Source organism: Peromyscus leucopus, chromosome 15 (assembly GCF_004664715.2).
Source record: "Peromyscus leucopus breed LL Stock chromosome 15, UCI_PerLeu_2.1, whole genome shotgun sequence".
In the NCBI taxonomy this organism is placed as follows: Eukaryota; Metazoa; Chordata; class Mammalia; order Rodentia; family Cricetidae; genus Peromyscus; species Peromyscus leucopus.
This window is the reverse complement of record NC_051076.1, coordinates 20,960,262-20,980,030: the sequence shown is the minus strand read 5'-3', so window position 1 is coordinate 20,980,030 and position 19,769 is coordinate 20,960,262. Positions and strand designations below refer to the sequence as shown.

The following is a 19,769-nucleotide window of genomic DNA, read 5'->3' as shown; positions in this document are numbered from 1 at the left end:
GGGTCTGCCTTTATATGTTACTTTGTCTTTGTCCTTTTCCTTTGCGGCTCTTAATATTTTTTCTTTGTTCTGTATGTGTTTAGTGTTTTGATTATTATGTGGCGAGGGGACTTTTTTTTTTTTTTTTTTTTTTTTTGGATCCCGTCTATTCAGTGATCTGTAAGCTTCTTGTATCTTCATAGGTATTTCTTTTCTTTTCTTTCTTTTTTTTTTTTTTTTTTTTCTGGAGCTGAGGACCGAACCCAGGGCCTTGTGCTTGCTAGGCAAGTGCTCTACCACTGAGCTAAATCCCCAACCCCGGTATTTCTTTCTTTAGGTTAGGAAAGTTTTTGTCTATGATTTTGTTGAATATATTTTCTGTACCTTTGAGTTGGTATTCTCCTTCTATCCCTATTATTCTTAGGTTTGGTCTTTTCATGGTGTCCCAAATTTCTTGGACATTTTGTGTGACAACTTTTTTGGTTTTAGTGTTTTCTTTTTCTGACAAATCTATTTTCTCTATTGTGTTCATACTGATTATTCCTAGTTTCAAACTTTAGGCTGAATTGGGATAGGAAACAAACCATAAATGTTGACAAAGAATAAAGTATTCCCACTTTCAAAGAATTCTCTAGAGTATGAAAGAAAAAGTTTAGGGTAGAAGAAAAATAGTTAGGAAACTAGATATGCATGTCTATATGTGGTGCTTTTTGTTCTGTTGTTTTGTTTTGTTTTTTGGGATAGGGTTTCACTGTGTAGCTCTGGCTAATCTGGAACCGACTCTAAAGACCAGGCTAGTCTTGAACTCATAGAGACCCACCTACCTCTGCCTCTCAAGTGCTGGGATGAAAGGCATGTGTCACCATGACTCAACTCTGTGTGTGCTATTTTAATCACTAATGGCACTTTTATGTCAATTTTTGCTACTAACCTGATCCAAATTTAGATTTCACTTCATTTAAATTTTATTTATTATGTGCCAAACCTTAAATAGTGTGCTGGACTTAAGTTGACACATTTGTCTAGACACAGGAAAGCCTTCCAGGTTAGATGTGGGAGAGCAGACTAGGTTTCTCTCAGTAGAGTTTCAGCATTGTAAGGGAAAATAAGAAGAATTGGGTTTATACTCTATCTGTCCTGTAGAGTTGGACTATAAATGAATGGATATTCAAAGGTTGTTTTTTTCTCTCCTTAGTACTGGATGAATGAATACACCTCATCCATTGGAATTGGAGTTTTTCATTCTGGAATTGAAGTGTATGGCAGAGGTATGTGTGTACACTTTTTAAATATGCTTTCTGAGGATTCTGCCAGTTAAAATGCAGATTTATAATGTTGGGTGTTTTTCTTTGTCCCTTTTCTTTTAAGTGACTTACATATGTTATTGCAGAAAGTAGAATAAAACTTACACATTTGTTTTATACTGTGCTTAGAAAAAAGTATGTCTGTTGTAGAATACAAGAGGGTACATTCATTTCATTATCTTTTTTTTTTTTCTAATTACTGTGTCTTCTAAACATTTTCTTAGCCAGGTTTGGTGGCAAATACCTTTTATCCCAGTACTCAGGAGACAGAGGCAGGCAGATTTCTGTGAGTTCAAGGCCAACCTGGTTTACAGAGTGAGTTCTGGGACAGCCAGAGCTACAAGTGAGACCGTGTCTCAAAAACCAAAGTCCTCTTTCTCAAGCTGTTAAACCATGATTGTTTTTCTCTAATATGTATAAGAGTTTCTAAGAAACTTTTACACTTTGGAAAACTGCATAACAAAGTAATCATTTGGCTAGTGGCAAATTTGAAATACCAATTTCCTTAGGGAGTTTTAGTAGAACATTGGATTTGCAGGCTTGTTAGTATCAATAAAGTCTATGCTAAGCAGTCTTGCCTTTAGTAACATCTAGCATGTTTCAGAAGCTTGCCTTTTAGCAGAAGTTCCTGTATTTGCAAAAGCTAGGCAGTCTTTATAACTTCCTAGAATATTCTAATTCACCCCGGGTAAGCTACCTACCTACCTACCTATTCATTAATTTAAAGGAAAAACTCCACTTACTTAAATATTTCCATATGATGTTTCTGCTGTCTTTGTGTTTGGGTGGAGAGGTGCTGATAATTGAATCCAAGGCCTGGGACTTGCTAAGCAGGTGCTGAGATATGTCCCTGCCCCTATCTATTTTTCTGTCATAGGAGCTTCTAGCTGTAGTTTAGCATATTCAGTCTTGGCTATAAAGATTTGTCATTTAAGCTTTACTTTCACTTGAAATGAGTACACTTGCTAACCTCAAGAAACAGGGAAGGGCTTCAGCTGAAATTGTCAATGATTAAAGTATTGCAGTAGATGGGATTATAGGCTGTGGGTTTCCTCTCTGGCCTTTTGCCTAAGTTGTATTACTCCTTTTTGGTTAAATTTGAATAGTGTGTTATGGTTTCCATAGTGCTGTGAACTTTGGAACCATATGATCATGCTGTAAGGTAAGAGAATGTGGCATTTTTATTAATAAAAAGAAATTAAGGCTCTAACCTGTCACCATTCATACTGCTAATAACTAACAGAACTAGAATTTGAGCCCAAAATTTCTTTTTTTTTAACTTTTAATTTTTTTTGGGCCCAAATATTCTTATATGCTAGTCCAGTGCTCTATTACCTGCACAGTTTTTACTCTCCTTCATAAAATAATTTAAAAACAAAGAGGTGATTCAAAACGTTCATGGAAACTCAGAGAAATTGTAATTAAGTGTTTCTTGTACAAAAAATAAAAACTAAAAGGACCCGTGTCTTCCCTTACTATACTTTTAAGAAGGTTAAAATCCATGTGGGGCGGCCGGGTGTGGTGGCGCACGCCTTTAATCCCAGCACTCGGGAGGCAGAGCCAGGCGGATCTCTGTGAGTTCGAGGCCAGCCTGGGCTACCAAGTGAGCTCCAGGAAAAGCGCAAAGCTACACAGAGAAACCCTGTCTCGAAAAAACCAAAAAAAAAAAAAAAAAAATCCATGTGGGGCTGAAGAGATGACTCAGCGGTTAAGAGCACTGGATGCTCCAGAGATCCTGAGTTCAATTCCCAGCACCCACATGGTGGCTCACAATCATCTATAATAGGATCTGATGCCCTCTTCTGGCATGCAGGTATACATGCAGAACACTCATACATAACATATAAATAAATAATTTTTTAAAAATCCAAGTATGAGCTGAGTAGTGGTGTCATACACCTTTAATCCCATCACTTGGGAGGTAGGGGCAGGCTGATCCTCTGTGAGTTCGAGGCCAGCCTGATCTACAGAGTGAGTTCCAGGGCAGGCTCCAAAGCTACAGAGAAACCCTGTCTCGAAAAACCAAAAAAAAAAAAATCCAAGTATGAAGCCAGGTGGTGATGGCAGCACCCCAGCGCACGCCTTTAGTCCCAGCACTTGGGAAGCAGTGGCAGGTGGATCTCTGAGTTCAAGGCCAGCCTGGTCTACAGAGCGAGTTCCAGGACAGCCAGGGCTACACAGAACAAAAACAAAAAAACAGTGATTTTTACCAAATCCAATCTCAGTATATACAGTATTTTAATAAAAATTATATAGAATGATTTACTGAATCCTAAAGAGGAGTAGAGCATGGTGGTATATGACTGTATCCCAGTGCTTCAGAAGCTAAGGTAAGAGGGTTGTGGGTTTGTGGCTAGAATGAGACCCTACCTCAAGACCAGATAGACAAACAAAATTTAAGACAGGCATAGAGGTGGACACCCATAATCTCAGCAATTAGGAAGCAGAGACTGGGGAATTAAGAGTTCAAAGCTAGCCTGGGCTGCATAGTTTATCAGGTCAGTTTAGGGTAAGTAACCAAATCCTTTAAAAAAAAAAAAAAAAGTAGTTAATATATTTCAAAATTAAGTGTTAAGCACCCTCATCTATATCATTTTTTAAAAATTTCTGCAGAGTTTGTGAATGAAAAGATAACCAACCTTGGAGCTCAGTGGTTAAGAGTACTTCCTCAAGACTTCAACTCTGTTTGGTGTGAGTGTAACGAGCCAATAACTGTGACTCGAGCTCCAGAGTATCCATTGTCTTCTTCTGGCCTCTGGGCAAGTGCATGATAGCAGATACACCTAGATGCACATACATGCAAATAAAATTTAAATGAGAAAAACTAAACCTCATCTGCCCTGTTCTTTCCTGTGCTTTGTCTCAAAACTTAAGACTGTATATTTAACAAGTATGTTCATTTATTTAAGCCTCTTGAGACAGCCTTGCTACATAGCCCTGGCTGATCTAGAACTCGCATTGTAGACCAAGCTGTCCTCAAACTTAGAGTGATTCTCCTGCCTCTACCTCTCGCACTGAGATTATAGGAATGCACCACCATGCCTAGTTATTTAGTAAATCTTAAGTGATAAGACTAACTTACTTAAGCATTTATTTGAAATTGCTTATATCTACTAAGACTCTACCACCTAATATCTAAATGAAATGCCAGAATTGAAGCCAGAAGTGCTGGTTCTTTCCTGACTTGAAGTTATCCGCATTTTGTTGTAGATGAGAGCATATAGCTTGAAATACATGTGTTAGGAGAACATACCTATAGTGCCCTCCTAGCTACAAGACTTGCTGTGAAGAAAATGAGGGTGGCTGTGTATTTAATGTTGGCATTTTACTGTGTTTCAGGTTTGATATTTGTTTCAGACAGGGTTTCTATTTATATATCGTTCAGACCCACCTGGAACTCATTAGGAATAGCCAGCCTACCTAGTCTAGCCTAAAACTCATGGTCCACCTGCATCCTGTGCTAAGATTACAGACGTATACCCCATGCATGGTGTCACATTGTTTTCACTCCTAATCCAGTGTAAATCAAGAATATTCTAGGCAGGGAGCAGATCCATGCAGCACATGGCAAAGCACACCAAACAAGACAGCTCATCTCAAGAAACAACCATGAAAACTCACTCATTGGACAGTTTCTCCAGGGACGTGCAAGCTTGAAAAGTGGCCAGGTCCTGAGCTGCTGGCCTCATGGTGTGGTGGTGCCAAAGACCTATCACTTTTGAATACTGGTCATTCTGCTGGAGTAGGTGCAGAGCAGTATACAGAGCAGTCACAAGCATTTCGGAATGTCTGTGGCTGTTACATTTCAGAGCTTTTATAGACAGGTATTCTCTACTGGTAATAGCCAAACAGGACCTTGCAAAGGGCGCTTTATAAGCTGAAAAATATTCAAATGGCATTATCTTTGTGATATTTTAAAGCTGATTCAGCATTCTGATTACATTTCATGCAATATATACTAAAAATTTTGACTTTTATCTTTTCAGAATTTGCCTATGGTGGCCATCCTTATCCTTTTTCTGGAATATTTGAAATTTCCCCAGGAAATGCTTCTGAACTAGGAGAAACATTTAAATTTAAGTAAGTAGGGAGGGGAATTTCTGCTACACTGTTGTAGGTGTCAGAGCTTATTTTTCAGGTATAAAGAATTTATCCTGTAGATTAAAAATCTAAAAAGTTAAAATAGTTGTAAATTTTGGCTCAGTGGCTAACTATTTATTTTTAAATTAAATTGAATTAAGTTGTTGTGTAAGGATGGAAAATCAAATAATGTGTGGAATAACCTGTCTTTGCTTTTTGTCCAGGATCTTTCTAAGTTGTTTTCTGTCTGCTTCTCAATATAGTTGTCTTTGTTTGTCTTACATTCTGCCTCAGGAAACTCACCTAGTGATCTCCTGCCTAGTCTCCCTATTGCAGAGGGAGAGTGGACAGGGTGGAATTTCTGTTATTATAACCTACTATAAAAAATCTCTTCATTTTCCGAATGTAAGAAACACTTGTAAATTTAAAATAACTGAACTGATTAACCTGGAAACTGTTGTTGATAACATCAGTGCAGGTGTTTAAACCTAAACCAGGCAGGTATCTCTGGACATAGCTTTGTTAGTTTTTTTATTCCTTACTTCTGAGTGCATAGCTCTTACAACTCAGCACTGATGCCCCTAAGTCTCCATTTGTACCTAATAAAATGACTTTCTAATAATTATTAGCTGTCTTTACAACTAGCTTATATCTAAAATTCTGCCTTTCATTGAGTAATATCTGTTACATTTCCAGGAAATATATTTAAGTGTTTTTATATGATGTTTTGAATAATATATTTTAAAATTTAGCCAGGTTTCATGGCTTGTCTCAATGCAACACAAGAGTGGTTAATACCACCGGGCGATGGTGGCGCACACCTTTAATCCCAGTACACAGGAGGCAGTGGCAGGCGGATCTCTGTGAGTTCAAGGCCAGCCTGGGCTACAGAGTGAGTTCCAGGATAGGCTCCAAAGCTACACAGAGAAACCCTGTCTTGAAAAGCAAAAAAAAAAAAAAAAAAAAAATAGAGTGGTTAATACCAAGAGTTTTTTTCCTTAGTGAAAATATGGCCAACTCTTTGCTATGAGTGTATAACAGTGTTTTTAGCTTGAATCTGATTCTCTAATAATAAATGTTTCATAAAGAAAAATAGAAATTAAAGTCATTGAAATTACTAAATATCTCATTCACCTTTAGTCTGAATATGTTAGCTCTGATTTATTTATTGCAATATACTTGGAAATATGCAAGTATTTAATAATGCTTATTATAAATAACTTGATCGAAACTGCTTTATCTTGTTTTTTGTTCTTTAAGAGAAGCTGTTGTTTTAGGGAGTACGGACTTTCTAGAAGACGATATAGAAAAAATTGTAGAAGAGCTGGGGAAAGAGTATAAAGGCAATGCCTACCATTTGATGCACAAAAACTGCAATCACTTTTCTTCAGCTTTATCAGAGGTAAATCAATTTCGTCCTAAAGGTTCTACAGATAACACTTTCCTGGTGTACTCTCTATGTCGCTGTATTCAACCTTGGTATTTTCCCTGATTCTTCACGTGCATAAAATTACTGTATTTCTGTATCCAATACAGCTGCTCTTTCCAGAGCCACCATGTGGTTGCTGGGAATTGAACTCAGGATCTCTGGAAGAGCAGCCAGTGCTCTTAACCTCTGAGTCATCCCTCCAGCCCCTAGAGTTGGCAGTTTTAGAGTCAGCAATGTTTTAAGTGGTGATTCTGCTCATTCTTTTATAGTGGGTAGAATGACTACAGATAATTGCCTCTTACTCACTTGATTGTATTCTTATGTTCGAATTTTATAACCATGACAAGTACATGAAAAAAAGACATTTTCCATTCATAGTGGATTGCCATTGGTTGGGGCCTGTGCACAGTATGCCGTGGTGGGAACTACACAGAAGAGCAAAGCAGCTTATCCTAGCAAGAGAGAAGGAACTGCAGGTACCCGGTATCCCTTCAAGGGCAGTCCTGCCACCCCAACCTCGCTTCTTCCACCAGACCCTACCCCTTCCAAGTGCTGTACTCTCCAGTAGTGCCCTAAGCTAGCAACCACACTTAGTACATGAACCTTGAGGTAATGTTTAAGATTCAAACCATAACACACTGAAACTCTTAACTTAAAAAAAAAAAAAAAAAAAAAAGGTTAAAAAACTGTTAGCGCTGGGCAGTGGTGGTGCATGCCTTTATTCCCAGTACTGGGAAGGCAAAGGTGGGTGGATCTCTGAGTTCAAAGACAGCTCAGGCTACACAGAGAAACCCTGTCTGGTGGGCAGGGGTGGGGGTGAAGGGGTGCACTTCTTAGCTGCTGAAACGTTTTGTTTTGTTTTGTTTTGTTTGAGACAGGGTTTCTCTGTGTAGCTTTGGAGCTTGTCCTGGAACTCGATTTGTAGACCAGGCTGGCCTCAAACTCACAAACTCTACTGAAACTTTTTGCTTGGTATATTTTAATTGCCTACCTGAATTTTGAATTTTCCTGGCTCTTGTTAATAGATAACTTATTTGTTCTTTTTCAGACAGCTTTTCTCTGGGTATCCCTGGAACTCACTCTGTAGACCAGTCTGTCCTGGAACTCATAGAGATTCACTTGCCTCTGCCTCCTGAATGTTGAGATTAAAGGCGTGTGCCACCATACCTAACTTATACTATAGTTTTTGTGTACATGATGGGTTACTTTTCTATTTATGTGATAAAACACCATGTTCAAGGAAACCTAGAAGGAAGGGGTTACTTGGCTTACGGTTCCAGAGGGTAAGTGTCCATTGAGGTGGGGAAGCAGGGCAGCAAGTAGCAGGCGTGACGGCAGGAGCTGGATGCTGCTGCGAGCTCACATCTTGAACCACAAACTGCAAGTGGTGAAAGAGCACATTGGGAGTAGGTGCGGTCTTAAGCTCTAAGCCCCAGTGGCATATTTCCTCCATCGAGGCCACACCTCCTGAGCCTTGAGCCTTGCCAAACAGTGCCACCAACAGGACTAAATATTCAAATGCCTGAGACTTTAAGGAACATTTCTTATTCAAACCACTACACAGTGAAATTTAACAACAAAAACATCACACTATGCTGTAACAAAGTTATACAGATGTAGTCCTTTTTTTTTTTTTTTTTTTTTTGAGGCAGAGTCTCTCCACATAGATTGATTAGCCTGGAATTCGTTATGTAGACCAGGCTGGCTTTGAACTCACAGAGATCTGCCTGGCTCTCTGCCTCTGCCTTAGAAATGCAGGTGTTGAAGGTTTGATGTAGCCTTTCTCCCCCCACCCCCACCACCCCTGCTGCCAAAACAGGGTTTCTCTGTGTTAACAAAGACTGTTGAGGTCCAGCCCCTCAATAGTCTTTTCCCAGGGTCCGTGGAAGTATCTGCAACCAGCTGAGGGATCTAATCTTTGACGATATCAAATAAATCTATATACACGAAACTTTAGTCCATTCACTTCATTCTTCTGAGTCAGTTCTCTCTCTACACAGCTTCTTTTCTGCTCTCATACTTAGTCCTTTCTTGCCTGATTTCTCTCTACACTTTTCTGCTGTTCTAAGTTCTATCTTAATTCTCCCATCTAGTTCTATCTTAATCTAGTTCTTTTCCATCTTGTTCTTCCCTATCTACCTCTTCCTCATTGTTGTCTTCTCTAGTCTCTGAGGTTTACAGTTATATACCCATGCTCAGGCTAAGGCAGGGTCACCAGGCTTGAATTCCTCAGACTCAAGAGGAGGGGATGATAAGATCCACACAAAGAGCAGTAATTGTCAGCTATCATAGCCACCCAAAAGGGAAGTGGCTAATGAGGAATGAATCATCCAAAGGCTAAATTCAGTGAATAAATCTGAAAGGGGGGATATATGTGCTCAAACTATATTCTTAGAAGTGGTTAGGTAAGATGTTAGGATTCTATAAGTCACTGAGTGAAAATAAAACTGTCTTTTATTCCTTTGGAGCCATATCTTTCTCAGCTTAACTCTGCTGCCCATTTTATGGCAGGGTGGGGAAGTGTAGCTAGGTAACTAGGCAACCTGTGTCACAGCTTGACGTACCTGGTGTGTAAAAGCCCTTTAGTTCTGAGTTAATTGTTAGAGATAGCACTTGGAAGAAGAAGGTTAGGCTTAATTAGCACATCCGCCTGACCTTCTCTAACAGATAGTCTGGATGCTATCTATCTGTGGTCTGTTCTTAGAAAGTCTGGGGAGTATCTCAGATAAGATACTTTTGTCCAGAGAAGGTCCTGGCTGGGTGTTGCTTATGATGATGATTACAGAAAGGCCTGAAGTGAGGGGTCTGGCTGTGTGATTGCTGTTAGCAGTTGGGGAATGTTATCCAAATACTCTAATTGTAGAGGGGAAATTGTGCCCAATGAATGATCAGACACACCATTCTAGGAATGGAAAAGCTACAATAGCACACGAGAAATTCATAGCAGGAAATGGCTAATATTCAAAAGCTAGTATCACCAAGACTCCTTAAGTTGGCTTTATCCTCTGGAAGGACCCTTGGCTTCTTCCAGGGATAGCTTTGTCACAGTCAGCCGAATTCCTACTTCCTATTTCTGCATCCCACAGCACTGTGTAACAGTCCTGGTTGTCGTGGAACTTGTGTTGTAGCCCAGGCTGGCCTTGAACTCACTGAGATCTGCCTGCCTCTGCCTCCCAAGTGCTGGGATTAAAGGCATGTGCCACCACCACCCAGCTGATGTAGTCTTTGTTAAAAGCGTTTTTTACACTAAAGTTGACAGATTATAACTGAAATTGCCGCAGTAAAGTCACAGATAAGGGAGCCTATTTATGTCCTAGAGTTCATTCTGTAGTTACATATAGATATATAGAGATGCTCATTTTTTTTTTTTCTCAGCTAACAGTCTTCATATGACAGTATTATATTAAACTAGTTTCTTATTGCTGGTGCTTGAGTTAGCCTAGTCTTTTTGATGTCACACAGAGTGTTGTAATGAATACTCCTGTGCATACCTCTTCATATTTTCATCAGTGTGTCACTGAGCTTCCTAAGGTTGCTAGATTTGTGTTTAAAAGCAAGATGATTCTTCTGTAGGCATTAGTTATTTGTTGCTATGACAGAAGTAACTTTAAAAAGTAAGAATTTCAGGAGGCAGAGGCAAGTAGGTATCTGTGCATTTGAGGCCAGCCTGGTCTACATAGTAAGTTCCAGGACTGTGTAGAGAAACACTATCTCAAAGAGAAGGAAAAAAAATGAGAGTTTATTTTGATGTACAGGAAGTCCATCACTGCAGGGAAGGCATGACAGCAGGAGCCTGGAGCTGCATTGCGTCCACAGTCAGGAAACAGAGAAACGAGCCCAGGACTCCAGCTCATGAGTCATGCTATTCACATTTATGGTGGGTCTTCCCACCTCAATAACCTAACCTAGATAATCCCTCACAGACATGCCCAGAGGTTTATCTGTTTGCTTATCTTCAATCTTACAAAGTTGACAATATGTATTAACTGTCATATGTTCACTCCTTGTCTAGTTGATACTCAAACTTAACACTTGTAAGTCATAACTTCTCCTTATTCCAAGAAGCTTGTGGCATTTCATAATGCAAAATGCATTCAGTCCAGTTTCAAAAGTCCCTATAGTCTTTAGCAGTTCCAACACCACAACATAAAAGTATAACTGTAGCCAGGCAGTGGTTGCTCATACCTTTAATCCCAGCACTTGGGAGGCAGAGGCAGGTGGATCTCTGTGAATTTGAGGCCAGCCTGGGCTATGAATCCAGTTCCAGGACAGCCTGGGCTGTCTCGATGTGGGGGAAAAGTATAACTGTAATCTCTTAACTGTATGCCCTTCTCAAATAAAACCAAGTTACCTACTTCTAGCATACAATGGCTCAAATACAAAAAAAATATTGTATTTTAAAAGGAAGAAATAGGGCATAGCAAAGAATGATCAAACCAAAGCAAGACCAAAAACCAACAAGGAAAACACCAAATCCCATAGCTCCATATTGGCATTTGGGGCTCCTGTTGGACACACACCTAAAGGGCTTGGATAGCACCACTCCCCAAGCTCTGTTGTCTCAGCACGTACACTCTCTTGTGCCAGTTCTACTTCGTACATGCAGCTTTCCTTGGCAGACAACATGATTCTGGCATCTCCAACTAACTGAGGTCTTCATTTTGAACTAGGGTTTACCTTCACAGTTTTACACAGGCTGGCCTCTCAGGAACTCCAATCCTGCCATACATTGCCTGTCCTCAGTATAAGATTCAACAATTCACACAGTTTTATGTCTTTTATGCCTCAGAAACCAGTTCTGTGTGGATGATACTACCAAGTTCTGCTGCCAGTTCAGGATGTAGCCTCTTTGGACCACAGTGTAGCAACTTCAGTGTGTCAGTCCTGGGCAGACACTTCCCTGGCCATTGCTTTTCAGGAACAAGGAACCCTTTCAGTTATATCCGTGGTTTAGACTTCCTCCTGTCAGATGAATTTGCATTTTCACAAGTCTGAGCTTTGATGGGTAGGGTCTTGTCCTCAGGGCACCTTTCCTATTGCCCCAGTGCCAAATAGGTCTCTCTTCAATAATTATAGCCTCTTTTCAACAAGGGCCTCAATTGCAACTTTAAACTTGCTCATGTTCACCAGGCACTGGTGGTGCAGACCTTTAATCCCAGCACTTGGGAGGCAGAGGCAGGTGGATCTCTGTGAGTTCAAGGCCAGCCTGGTCTACAGAGTGAGTTCCAGGACAGGTTCCAAAGCTACACAGAGAAACCCTGTCTCAAAAACAAAAAACAAAAAAACTTTGCTTATGCTCTTTCCTGAACAAACTGCACATTTTTAATGTCTTTGCTTCACTTTTGGTCTCTCTGGCTATAGATCTAGATGACAGCAGAAATCAGTGGCCACACCATAACCTAAATGCTATCCTGCCCTGAAATTTCTCCTGTCTGACTAATTAGCCCATTACTCCTGTATTTAACTTCACTCAAGTTCTCATGACATGGGTAAAATGCAGCCAAATCCTTTGCCAGAATATCATGTGGATGGCTTCTAGCCCAGTTATTGATAAGAGTCTGTGGTCCCCTCTGAAACCTCGTAAGCTGGGACTCCACCATCTACATTTCTCTCAACATTCTTCCAAGCTCTCAAGAATGGACCATTAAGATTTGCTTACAGAGTTCAAGGGCTTTTCTAGCCTGAAATTCCAAAAGTCTTCAACATTCCTCCTATATACCAGTTCCAGTGGCTCATCCAGTGGTTTATTAGAGCAGCAGCCCCACTCCTGATACTGTTTTTTTATTCATTACTTGTCCTATTACTGTGACAGAATTTCTGGCAAAGGCAGCTTTAAGGACCAGCAAGATGGCTCAGCAGGTAAAGGGACCTGCTGCAAAGTCCGGCAACTTGAGCTTGCTCCCCAGGACTCACGTGGTAAAAGGAGAGAACTGACTCTAAAAAGTTACCTCTAACCACACACATCCTGGCGTATGTGTACTTACATACACATGTACAACACACACACACATTTTTTTTTTTTATTTACAACATAAAATAAGAGGGACTGGAGAGATGGCTCAGCAGTTAAGAGCACTGGCTGTTCTTCCAGAGGACCCAGGTTCAATTCCCAGCCCCCACATGGCAGCTCACAACTGTCTGTAACTCCAGTTCCAGGGGATCCGACAATCTCAAACAGACATATATACAGGCAAAACACCAATGCTCATACGATAGGAATAAATAAATTTAAAAGAGAGGGAGAGAGTTGGGGAATAAAAGTTAAAAAACAAATAATAACAAGAGTTTATTGTGGCATGTAGTTAAAGGGAAGTCCATGGCAGAGAAGGCATGGCTCCACCGTCTACAGTAGGAAGCGGAGTTGTTGTTCTTTACTCTTTTAGGGAACCTGCCACTCAACTCCCAAATAAATCACACACAGGGAGTCTTATTATTTCTTTTTTTTTTTTTTTTTTTTTTTTTTTGGTTTTTCGAGACAGGGTTTCTCTTGTGTAGCTTTGCGCCTTTCCTGGAACTCACTTGGTAGCCCAGGCTGGCCTCGAACTCACAGAGATCCGCCTGCCTCTGCCTCCCAAGTGCTGGGATTAAAGGCGTGCGCATCTTATTATTTCTTATGAATGCCTGACCTTAGCTTGGCTTGTTTCTTGCCAGCTTTTCCTAACTGTAAATTAACCCATCTGTCTTATGCCTGTGGGCTTTTATCTTTCTCTATTTTTGTATACCTTTCCTTCTTACTCCATAGCTGGTTGTGTAGCTGGGTGGCTGGCCCCTGATGTCCTCCTCCTCTTGCTCCTAGATCTCTCTCGTCTCCCAAATTTCTCCTTCTAGTAATTCTTTTTGCCTGCCAGCCCCGCCTATCCTTTCTCCTGTCTTGCTATTGGCCGTTCAGTTCTTTTTTAGACCATCAGGTGTTTTAGACAGGCACAGTAACACAACTTCACAGAGTTAAGCAAATGCAACATAAACAAAAGTAAAGCACCTTAAAATAATGTTCCCAACACAGAGGGATAAGTCTGGTGCTGAGTTTACTTTCTCCTTTTTGTGCAGTATCTGGGACCCTAGCCCATGAACGGTACTGTCCTCATTTAGGGTATGTCTCCTTACCTCAATGATCTAGCCTAGATAATCCCTCACAGACCTGCCCAGAGGCTTATCTGTTTGGTCATTGGTCCGGTTGACAATGTTACCCTTTACACAGTATAAACCAAATACTATTTGATGAACAGCCATAGTAAAAAATATTATGCCCTTGTTTGTACAAATGCATAGAAGATAAGTATCATAATTACCTCACTATTAACAGTCTATTTCACTTTAAAAAAAAAATGGTTACAATGCTAAATAACCTGCTAATGGATTTTGACTCAAGAGTTTTCAAAACATAGACCCAAGGTTGTTGGAGAGATGATTTAGCAGTTAAAAGTACTAGCTGCTCTTCTTGGGGACCCAGGTTCAATACCCAGCACCCACTTGGTAATTTACACTCTAGTTTTAGGGGTCTGAAGCCCTCTTCTACACACATGGAATACATGCAAGTAAAACACTTACACATAAAATACTTTCTTTAAAATGGAAATTTAAAAAAAAAATCCAGCATCAACCTAAGAATGGGCAAACTTTTTATGAAAAAGACAGCTACTGGATTTTTTAGGCTTGTGAACCATTCATGACCTTAGTTCTCTACCTCTTCTCATTGTAACCAAGAGCCATAGGCTGTACTTTATTTAAGTACATATTTAAGACATACCTGGATATTACAGACTGGATATTACAGTCAGTCTCCCCAACCCCAAGAGCTGGGGTCAAGTCAGCTTCCCTGAAACACAAAGGTATGTGGAGGAGAACAGATTGCTGAATAGAAGGAAAATTTGAGGAGCGTGTAAAATGGGTAGCAGTGGCTGTCATGTTAACCTAAGTTTTCGTAAGTACTTCTTAGGTAGTTAATCTCTATGCAGGTAACTCTTAGGTCTACTCAAATATAAGACAGTGTTTGCTAGTGCATTTAGGAGTAGACAGATGGGAAAGGTATGAAATGAGTTCATTGCTCAGCTGTCTCCCACATCTTGCCCACATAAATATTCTTTAAACATATCTAAGTACCCATCTGCCTCACTTCACTCTTAGGCACTGTGATAGATGCTGGGTAATCAAAAATGGTCAGAACACACCACCTGTCCATAAGTGAAGCCACCTCATTTTCCTTTTAGCTAAGATAGAAAAGGGGTTAAGGAGTGCTGCTGAATCCTGATGGGAAAGTGTTGCAGTTGCCAGCTTTCTAAATAGTAACTACCTCTTTGGTATAAGAAACTTCAAAACCTTCCAAAGTCATTAACCTAATATGTGCAGATATTTTAAGATACTAGTTTCAGATCGTGTGATCATAGTCTTTAGCATGACTAGAGGCAAACCTTCAAAGTGGCAGTGAAACATGAATTCAGTTGAGCCCAGTTTTTTGTGAGAGCCAAGATGATACAGGGTGAAGTCAGCATTGGTTTGAGCTGCTTCTGACCATCTGAAATAGGAGGGAGAAGACTCCCAGTCCTAAGGATTATAAGAATGAAAAGTGGGCAGAGAAAATTCAGCAGGTTATCAGCTGACACCCACTTCTACCCCCTAAAATCCCCAGGCTGAAGCCTACCCAGGCCTCTATGCCTTGTTCTGACTATTATAGTCCCTCTGCCAGGGCATCATGGAGCCTTCATTTTGGGATACTTCTTTCCGGACCATCTGAGCGTCCTTGAAACAGATGGGTCAGGGTTGAAAGCAAAAGCATAGAATGCAGCCCAGGTAAAAGTGGGATGGTAGAAACTGGAAGAGAGTAGAAAAGAACCTGGAAAAAGATTTGGCAGGAATACCCAAGACAGGCTCTTCTAACAGCCTGGGGCTCCTCTTAGTCTAATAGCATCTTGTACTAACAAGCCTTTTTCTTCTGTATACTGTTCAGAGTAATTTTACATGTTTCAAAGTAGTTAAAGGGTCCAAGACAAACCAAACTGAATCACCTTGACGTCACAGCTGTAACAAAAAGTACACAGCTGAAAGGAAGGAAGGGGGTTCGAGAGGGGGGCCGGCCCCTGAGTTAGGTGCTGCTTGTCAGCAGCCTGGAGTGGAGCCCCACAAGCTGGTCTGCAGTTTTCTCTGCAGCCACCCACCCTCAGCAGGATAGTCAGCATCAATCTCTCCTCCCTAACCCAGAGCTCGCTCTCTCTTCCTTAGATACTTTGTGGGAAAGAGATTCCTCGCTGGATCAACCGACTGGCCTACTTCAGCTCCTGTATCCCCTTTCTACAGAGTTGCCTCCCGAAGGAGTGGCTCACTCCTGCTGCACTGCAGTCCAGTGTCAGCCAGGAGCTCCAGGATGAACTGGAAGAAGCAGAGGATGCAGCCGCTTCCGCAGCCATGGCAAGTGCTGCAACCGGTGCCAGAACTGGGCGTCACACTAAACTATGAGCATCTCCAAAGTCACACCTTCAGAACTGTCTCTGGCAGTTGAATACCACTAGAGAAAAGAAAACAGAGTAAATGTCCTTTGGATATTTTGTATGCAAAGATGGCTCTCCCCCAAATCCCAGTTTTTCAGCTCAGGATTATATTTGTAATCAAAAACAAAAACAAAAAAAAAGAAGAAGAAAAATCACTTGGCACAGAGGGAAAACTTTATATGAAGCTGCCCTCTTTTTTTTTTTTTTTTTAATCCACTTGTAAATTTGGATTCACTTCCTCTGTTTTCTACAAGCTCTGTTAAATTACGTTTACAGTATTTTGTATCACTGTTTACAAATCTTGCATGGACTTCTGCCACCGTGAAAGAAGAAAATCTTCATCTTCAAAAATTAGGCAGGTCATCTTTGTACACATCCTGAAAATTGCCAGAGCTACAGCATAAAAAGTAGGCACATGAAGAAGTACCTACATGGTTAGTTTCCATCACCTGCTTATGAGCTGTGTGTTAGATTTGTATTTGTTTTGTTACCATTTTTGGCACCCAGATACAGGAATCCAAACTGGCCTGACATGAAGGAGCACACACATAGCCCAAGGGTTTGGGGCCCTGGGTCAGTTCCTCTCCACCCCTTCCTATTCTGAGTAGCACATTTCCCAAGGTGCCCGTGGAGCAGCTGGTTTTCATCCCAAATATGCCCACCTCAGCAGGGTGGTATTCTTGTATCTGCTGGCTTGATGCCTCAATTCTATACTGAAGATGTTTTTATGGAAGACACTCTTATTAACTGACAAGTGTTTTTGCACACGTGTTGGGGGAGGGGCTTCACTTTTATTTTAATACATACTAAACTCCCTGCACAGGATGTTTTGGTGGAGTGGGAGTATCCTAACTTAGCTTCCTGAGCAGCAGTACAAACTGACATTAAACTGCTTTTTAACTCGTCGGGCTACCTTTTATACTAGACATTGAAAACTAGAGTCTAAAGAAACACACACCCCAAAGGTAATTCTTTAATATTTAATACTTTGTGTACACCATATCAGAAATGGCTTGTTGGAGTTTATTAGTTCATGATGAGAATAGTTTCGCCTCCTAATAGAAATTCTATTTTCATTGCTCTCGTTGAAAAATCATATTTTTATGTGTCTTAAATTCATCTTTTTATGTTCTCTCAAATGTGTGTCTCATACATAACATAATCTTAGGAATGAAGTTGTTGCTACAGCTAAGTCTTCTTTAGGAAGGAAGTTGTCTGCTAGAATCTACCCTCAGTTGACCCTTGGATGTAAGAACCAATCATTACATGTCACAATCAATGTTCTGCCTTAAGAGTGAGTGTCCTGTGTAAAGTAGTGGATGCAGCATAGAAACATCCAAGGCACTGACTGCAGCTTTAGGTACTTCATTATTTGAAAATCAACATTTCTCTATGTGAGGATACATATCTTTGAGTAAATTACATCTTTAACTTTTCCATGAGCTGATTTTGATTGACACTTAACATAAGCACACCCTCTTTAGGGAAAGTAAACCTTGGGTTATAAACTCTGGCCTAAGGAAAATGAAGCCACTTTGTGCTGTTTGACTGTTCTGTTTCCAGAGGAGAAAGCCGTTGCAAGTTACTCTGCTCCATGAGAGGCAGAGCATGTGTTTCAGGAACCATGCAGCAGGACAGAATATGCGGTCTTTATGAAGAGTTGACTTGGTTCAGGTCTGAAAATGAGACTTAGGACAAAACACTAATGCTCTCCAGGAGGTTGTTCACTAAAAGAAGAGCCCTAGCCCTCAAGCCCAGGTTAGTAGGAAATGCTTGGTACAGTTGACTTGGGGTTTTTTTATTTATTAATAATGTGGATCATGGTGTTTTGTAACCCTTTGAAATATAAATGTTTTGAATCTGCTGTTGACTGAAGGGAATGGCCCCTCAGACATTTCTGGGTAAAAAGCCAGGAACAGCTCCTCAGTGCTCGCCCATATTTCAGCAGCTCAACACACAAGTAACTTTCTGTCCTCACGTCTGTCTGTAGCATTTGAAGTTTGAAGGGGTATAAAGGTCTTCTGGGAAATAAACAGTGCCTGCTCCAGTTATCTGAAAATCAGCAGGTCAAGTTCTGGACATGAGATTCCTTGCAGTCTAGTGTACCTGAGGTTGAAAGAGAAAGAAAAATCTCAGTCAGTGAGGACCTTCTCTACAGTGCAAGTTAAGAGTAGGTTAAATTAATTTTGCTTTTCTTGCCCTTGGAAGAAAGCAATCTTGTTCTCAATCAGAACTAAGAAGAAAAAATCCCAAGTCACAACTCTGGTCATGAATTTACATGTGATCCATGGAGTCAAATACAGCATCTGTAGTGTAACCAAGTGAGACCATCTCTACTGGTAGGTTGAACAGTAATAGCGGTAAAAGATCAGACAGCTCGTTTCTGGTACTCGTTTCTAAGTACGATTGAGGGCATCAGCTTCAGAAGTGTAACATGGGGCTGTAGAAGGTGGTGATTGTTCTAGAGCACCTCCAGGCCTGAACTCCAGCCAACTATTGCTCTGACTCACAGCAATAGCATACTTACCCATCACCAGCATCTTACAGAGCAGGGAATTCCAGGTTTAGTCCGTTGATAGCCTTGTGTGTGTGTGTAGAGATTAGGCACCACGGACAGCTGCAGAACTCTGTTTCCATGGCTGCTTCTATCACAAGACGGGTAGAAACGCGTTCACTGCTTCAGGGCTCCAACCCCGTGTTGTTTTCTTGCTCCACTAGGTATTTCCTGTAGCTTTGCTGTATGCTGTGTTTGCTCCAAGTGACTAATTTAAAGTTAGTTTTGTCCGCAGTTGGCCATCCTGCCATTACGTCCCATTCTTGTCAGTCTGGTTTGAGTGTAGCTCATTGTTAGACTGTCATTGTCTGCTCAGTCTATCCACACACATCTCCACTGTCAACAGGTGGACAGCTGTCAATGACTCCTCATGAACCTGAAGAGAATTCTTGTGAAGTTGAATGCAAGTGTACTGTCATTCACAGTGTTTATAAACACCAGGAACCTTCACTTTTGCTACCTTGATATAGCATTGGGTTATCTATCATGTTACAACATTGAATACATCAATTTATTAAAAACTACTTTTATAAGAAATGTTTTATAGTTCTTTCTGACCTCTAAGAGACCATGCTGTCCTGTACTTGTGCTGGGAAGGGGTTGTTTGTACAATCCAGGAGTCCCATGTGCTCTGCAGGAACGTGGCCAGCCCCTCTGTGACAGGTCTTTCTTGTAGTCACAGCTTCCCTCACTCGGATGGTGATTACTCTTGGCACAGGCAGCAGGTAGCAGCGCCGGTTTCTGGAGAATGGAGGCGGAGTGGCCGACTGGAAGGCTTTCCCAACCCCTTCAGCAGTGGAGTAGGAGCCCCTGTGCTTGTGCCCCTTAGTTCCATTAGCCTCTTCTGCTCCGTACTCCAACCTCAGCCTTGGCCTTCACCTCCATTGGCCTTTTTGTACCTTGCTCAATGTTTTCCTCCCCTGGTTTAAACTCTTCCCCTC

General features: G+C 40.9%; 1 protein-coding gene across 1 annotated transcript in view; it reads left to right on the top strand.

Moving 5' to 3' along the window:
• Positions 1–19,365, top strand: part of Desi2 (desumoylating isopeptidase 2) — a 57,871-nt gene extending 38,506 nt beyond the window's left edge. The window contains exons 2-5 of the mRNA XM_028865498.2: positions 1,175–1,247; positions 5,270–5,363; positions 6,624–6,765; positions 16,009–19,365. Coding sequence (XP_028721331.1) covers positions 1,175–1,247; positions 5,270–5,363; positions 6,624–6,765; positions 16,009–16,242 — 543 coding nt within the window. The 3' untranslated portion in view covers positions 16,243–19,365. The remainder of the gene's footprint in view (positions 1–1,174; positions 1,248–5,269; positions 5,364–6,623; positions 6,766–16,008) is intronic.
• The last annotated feature ends 404 nt before the right edge of the window (positions 19,366–19,769 follow it).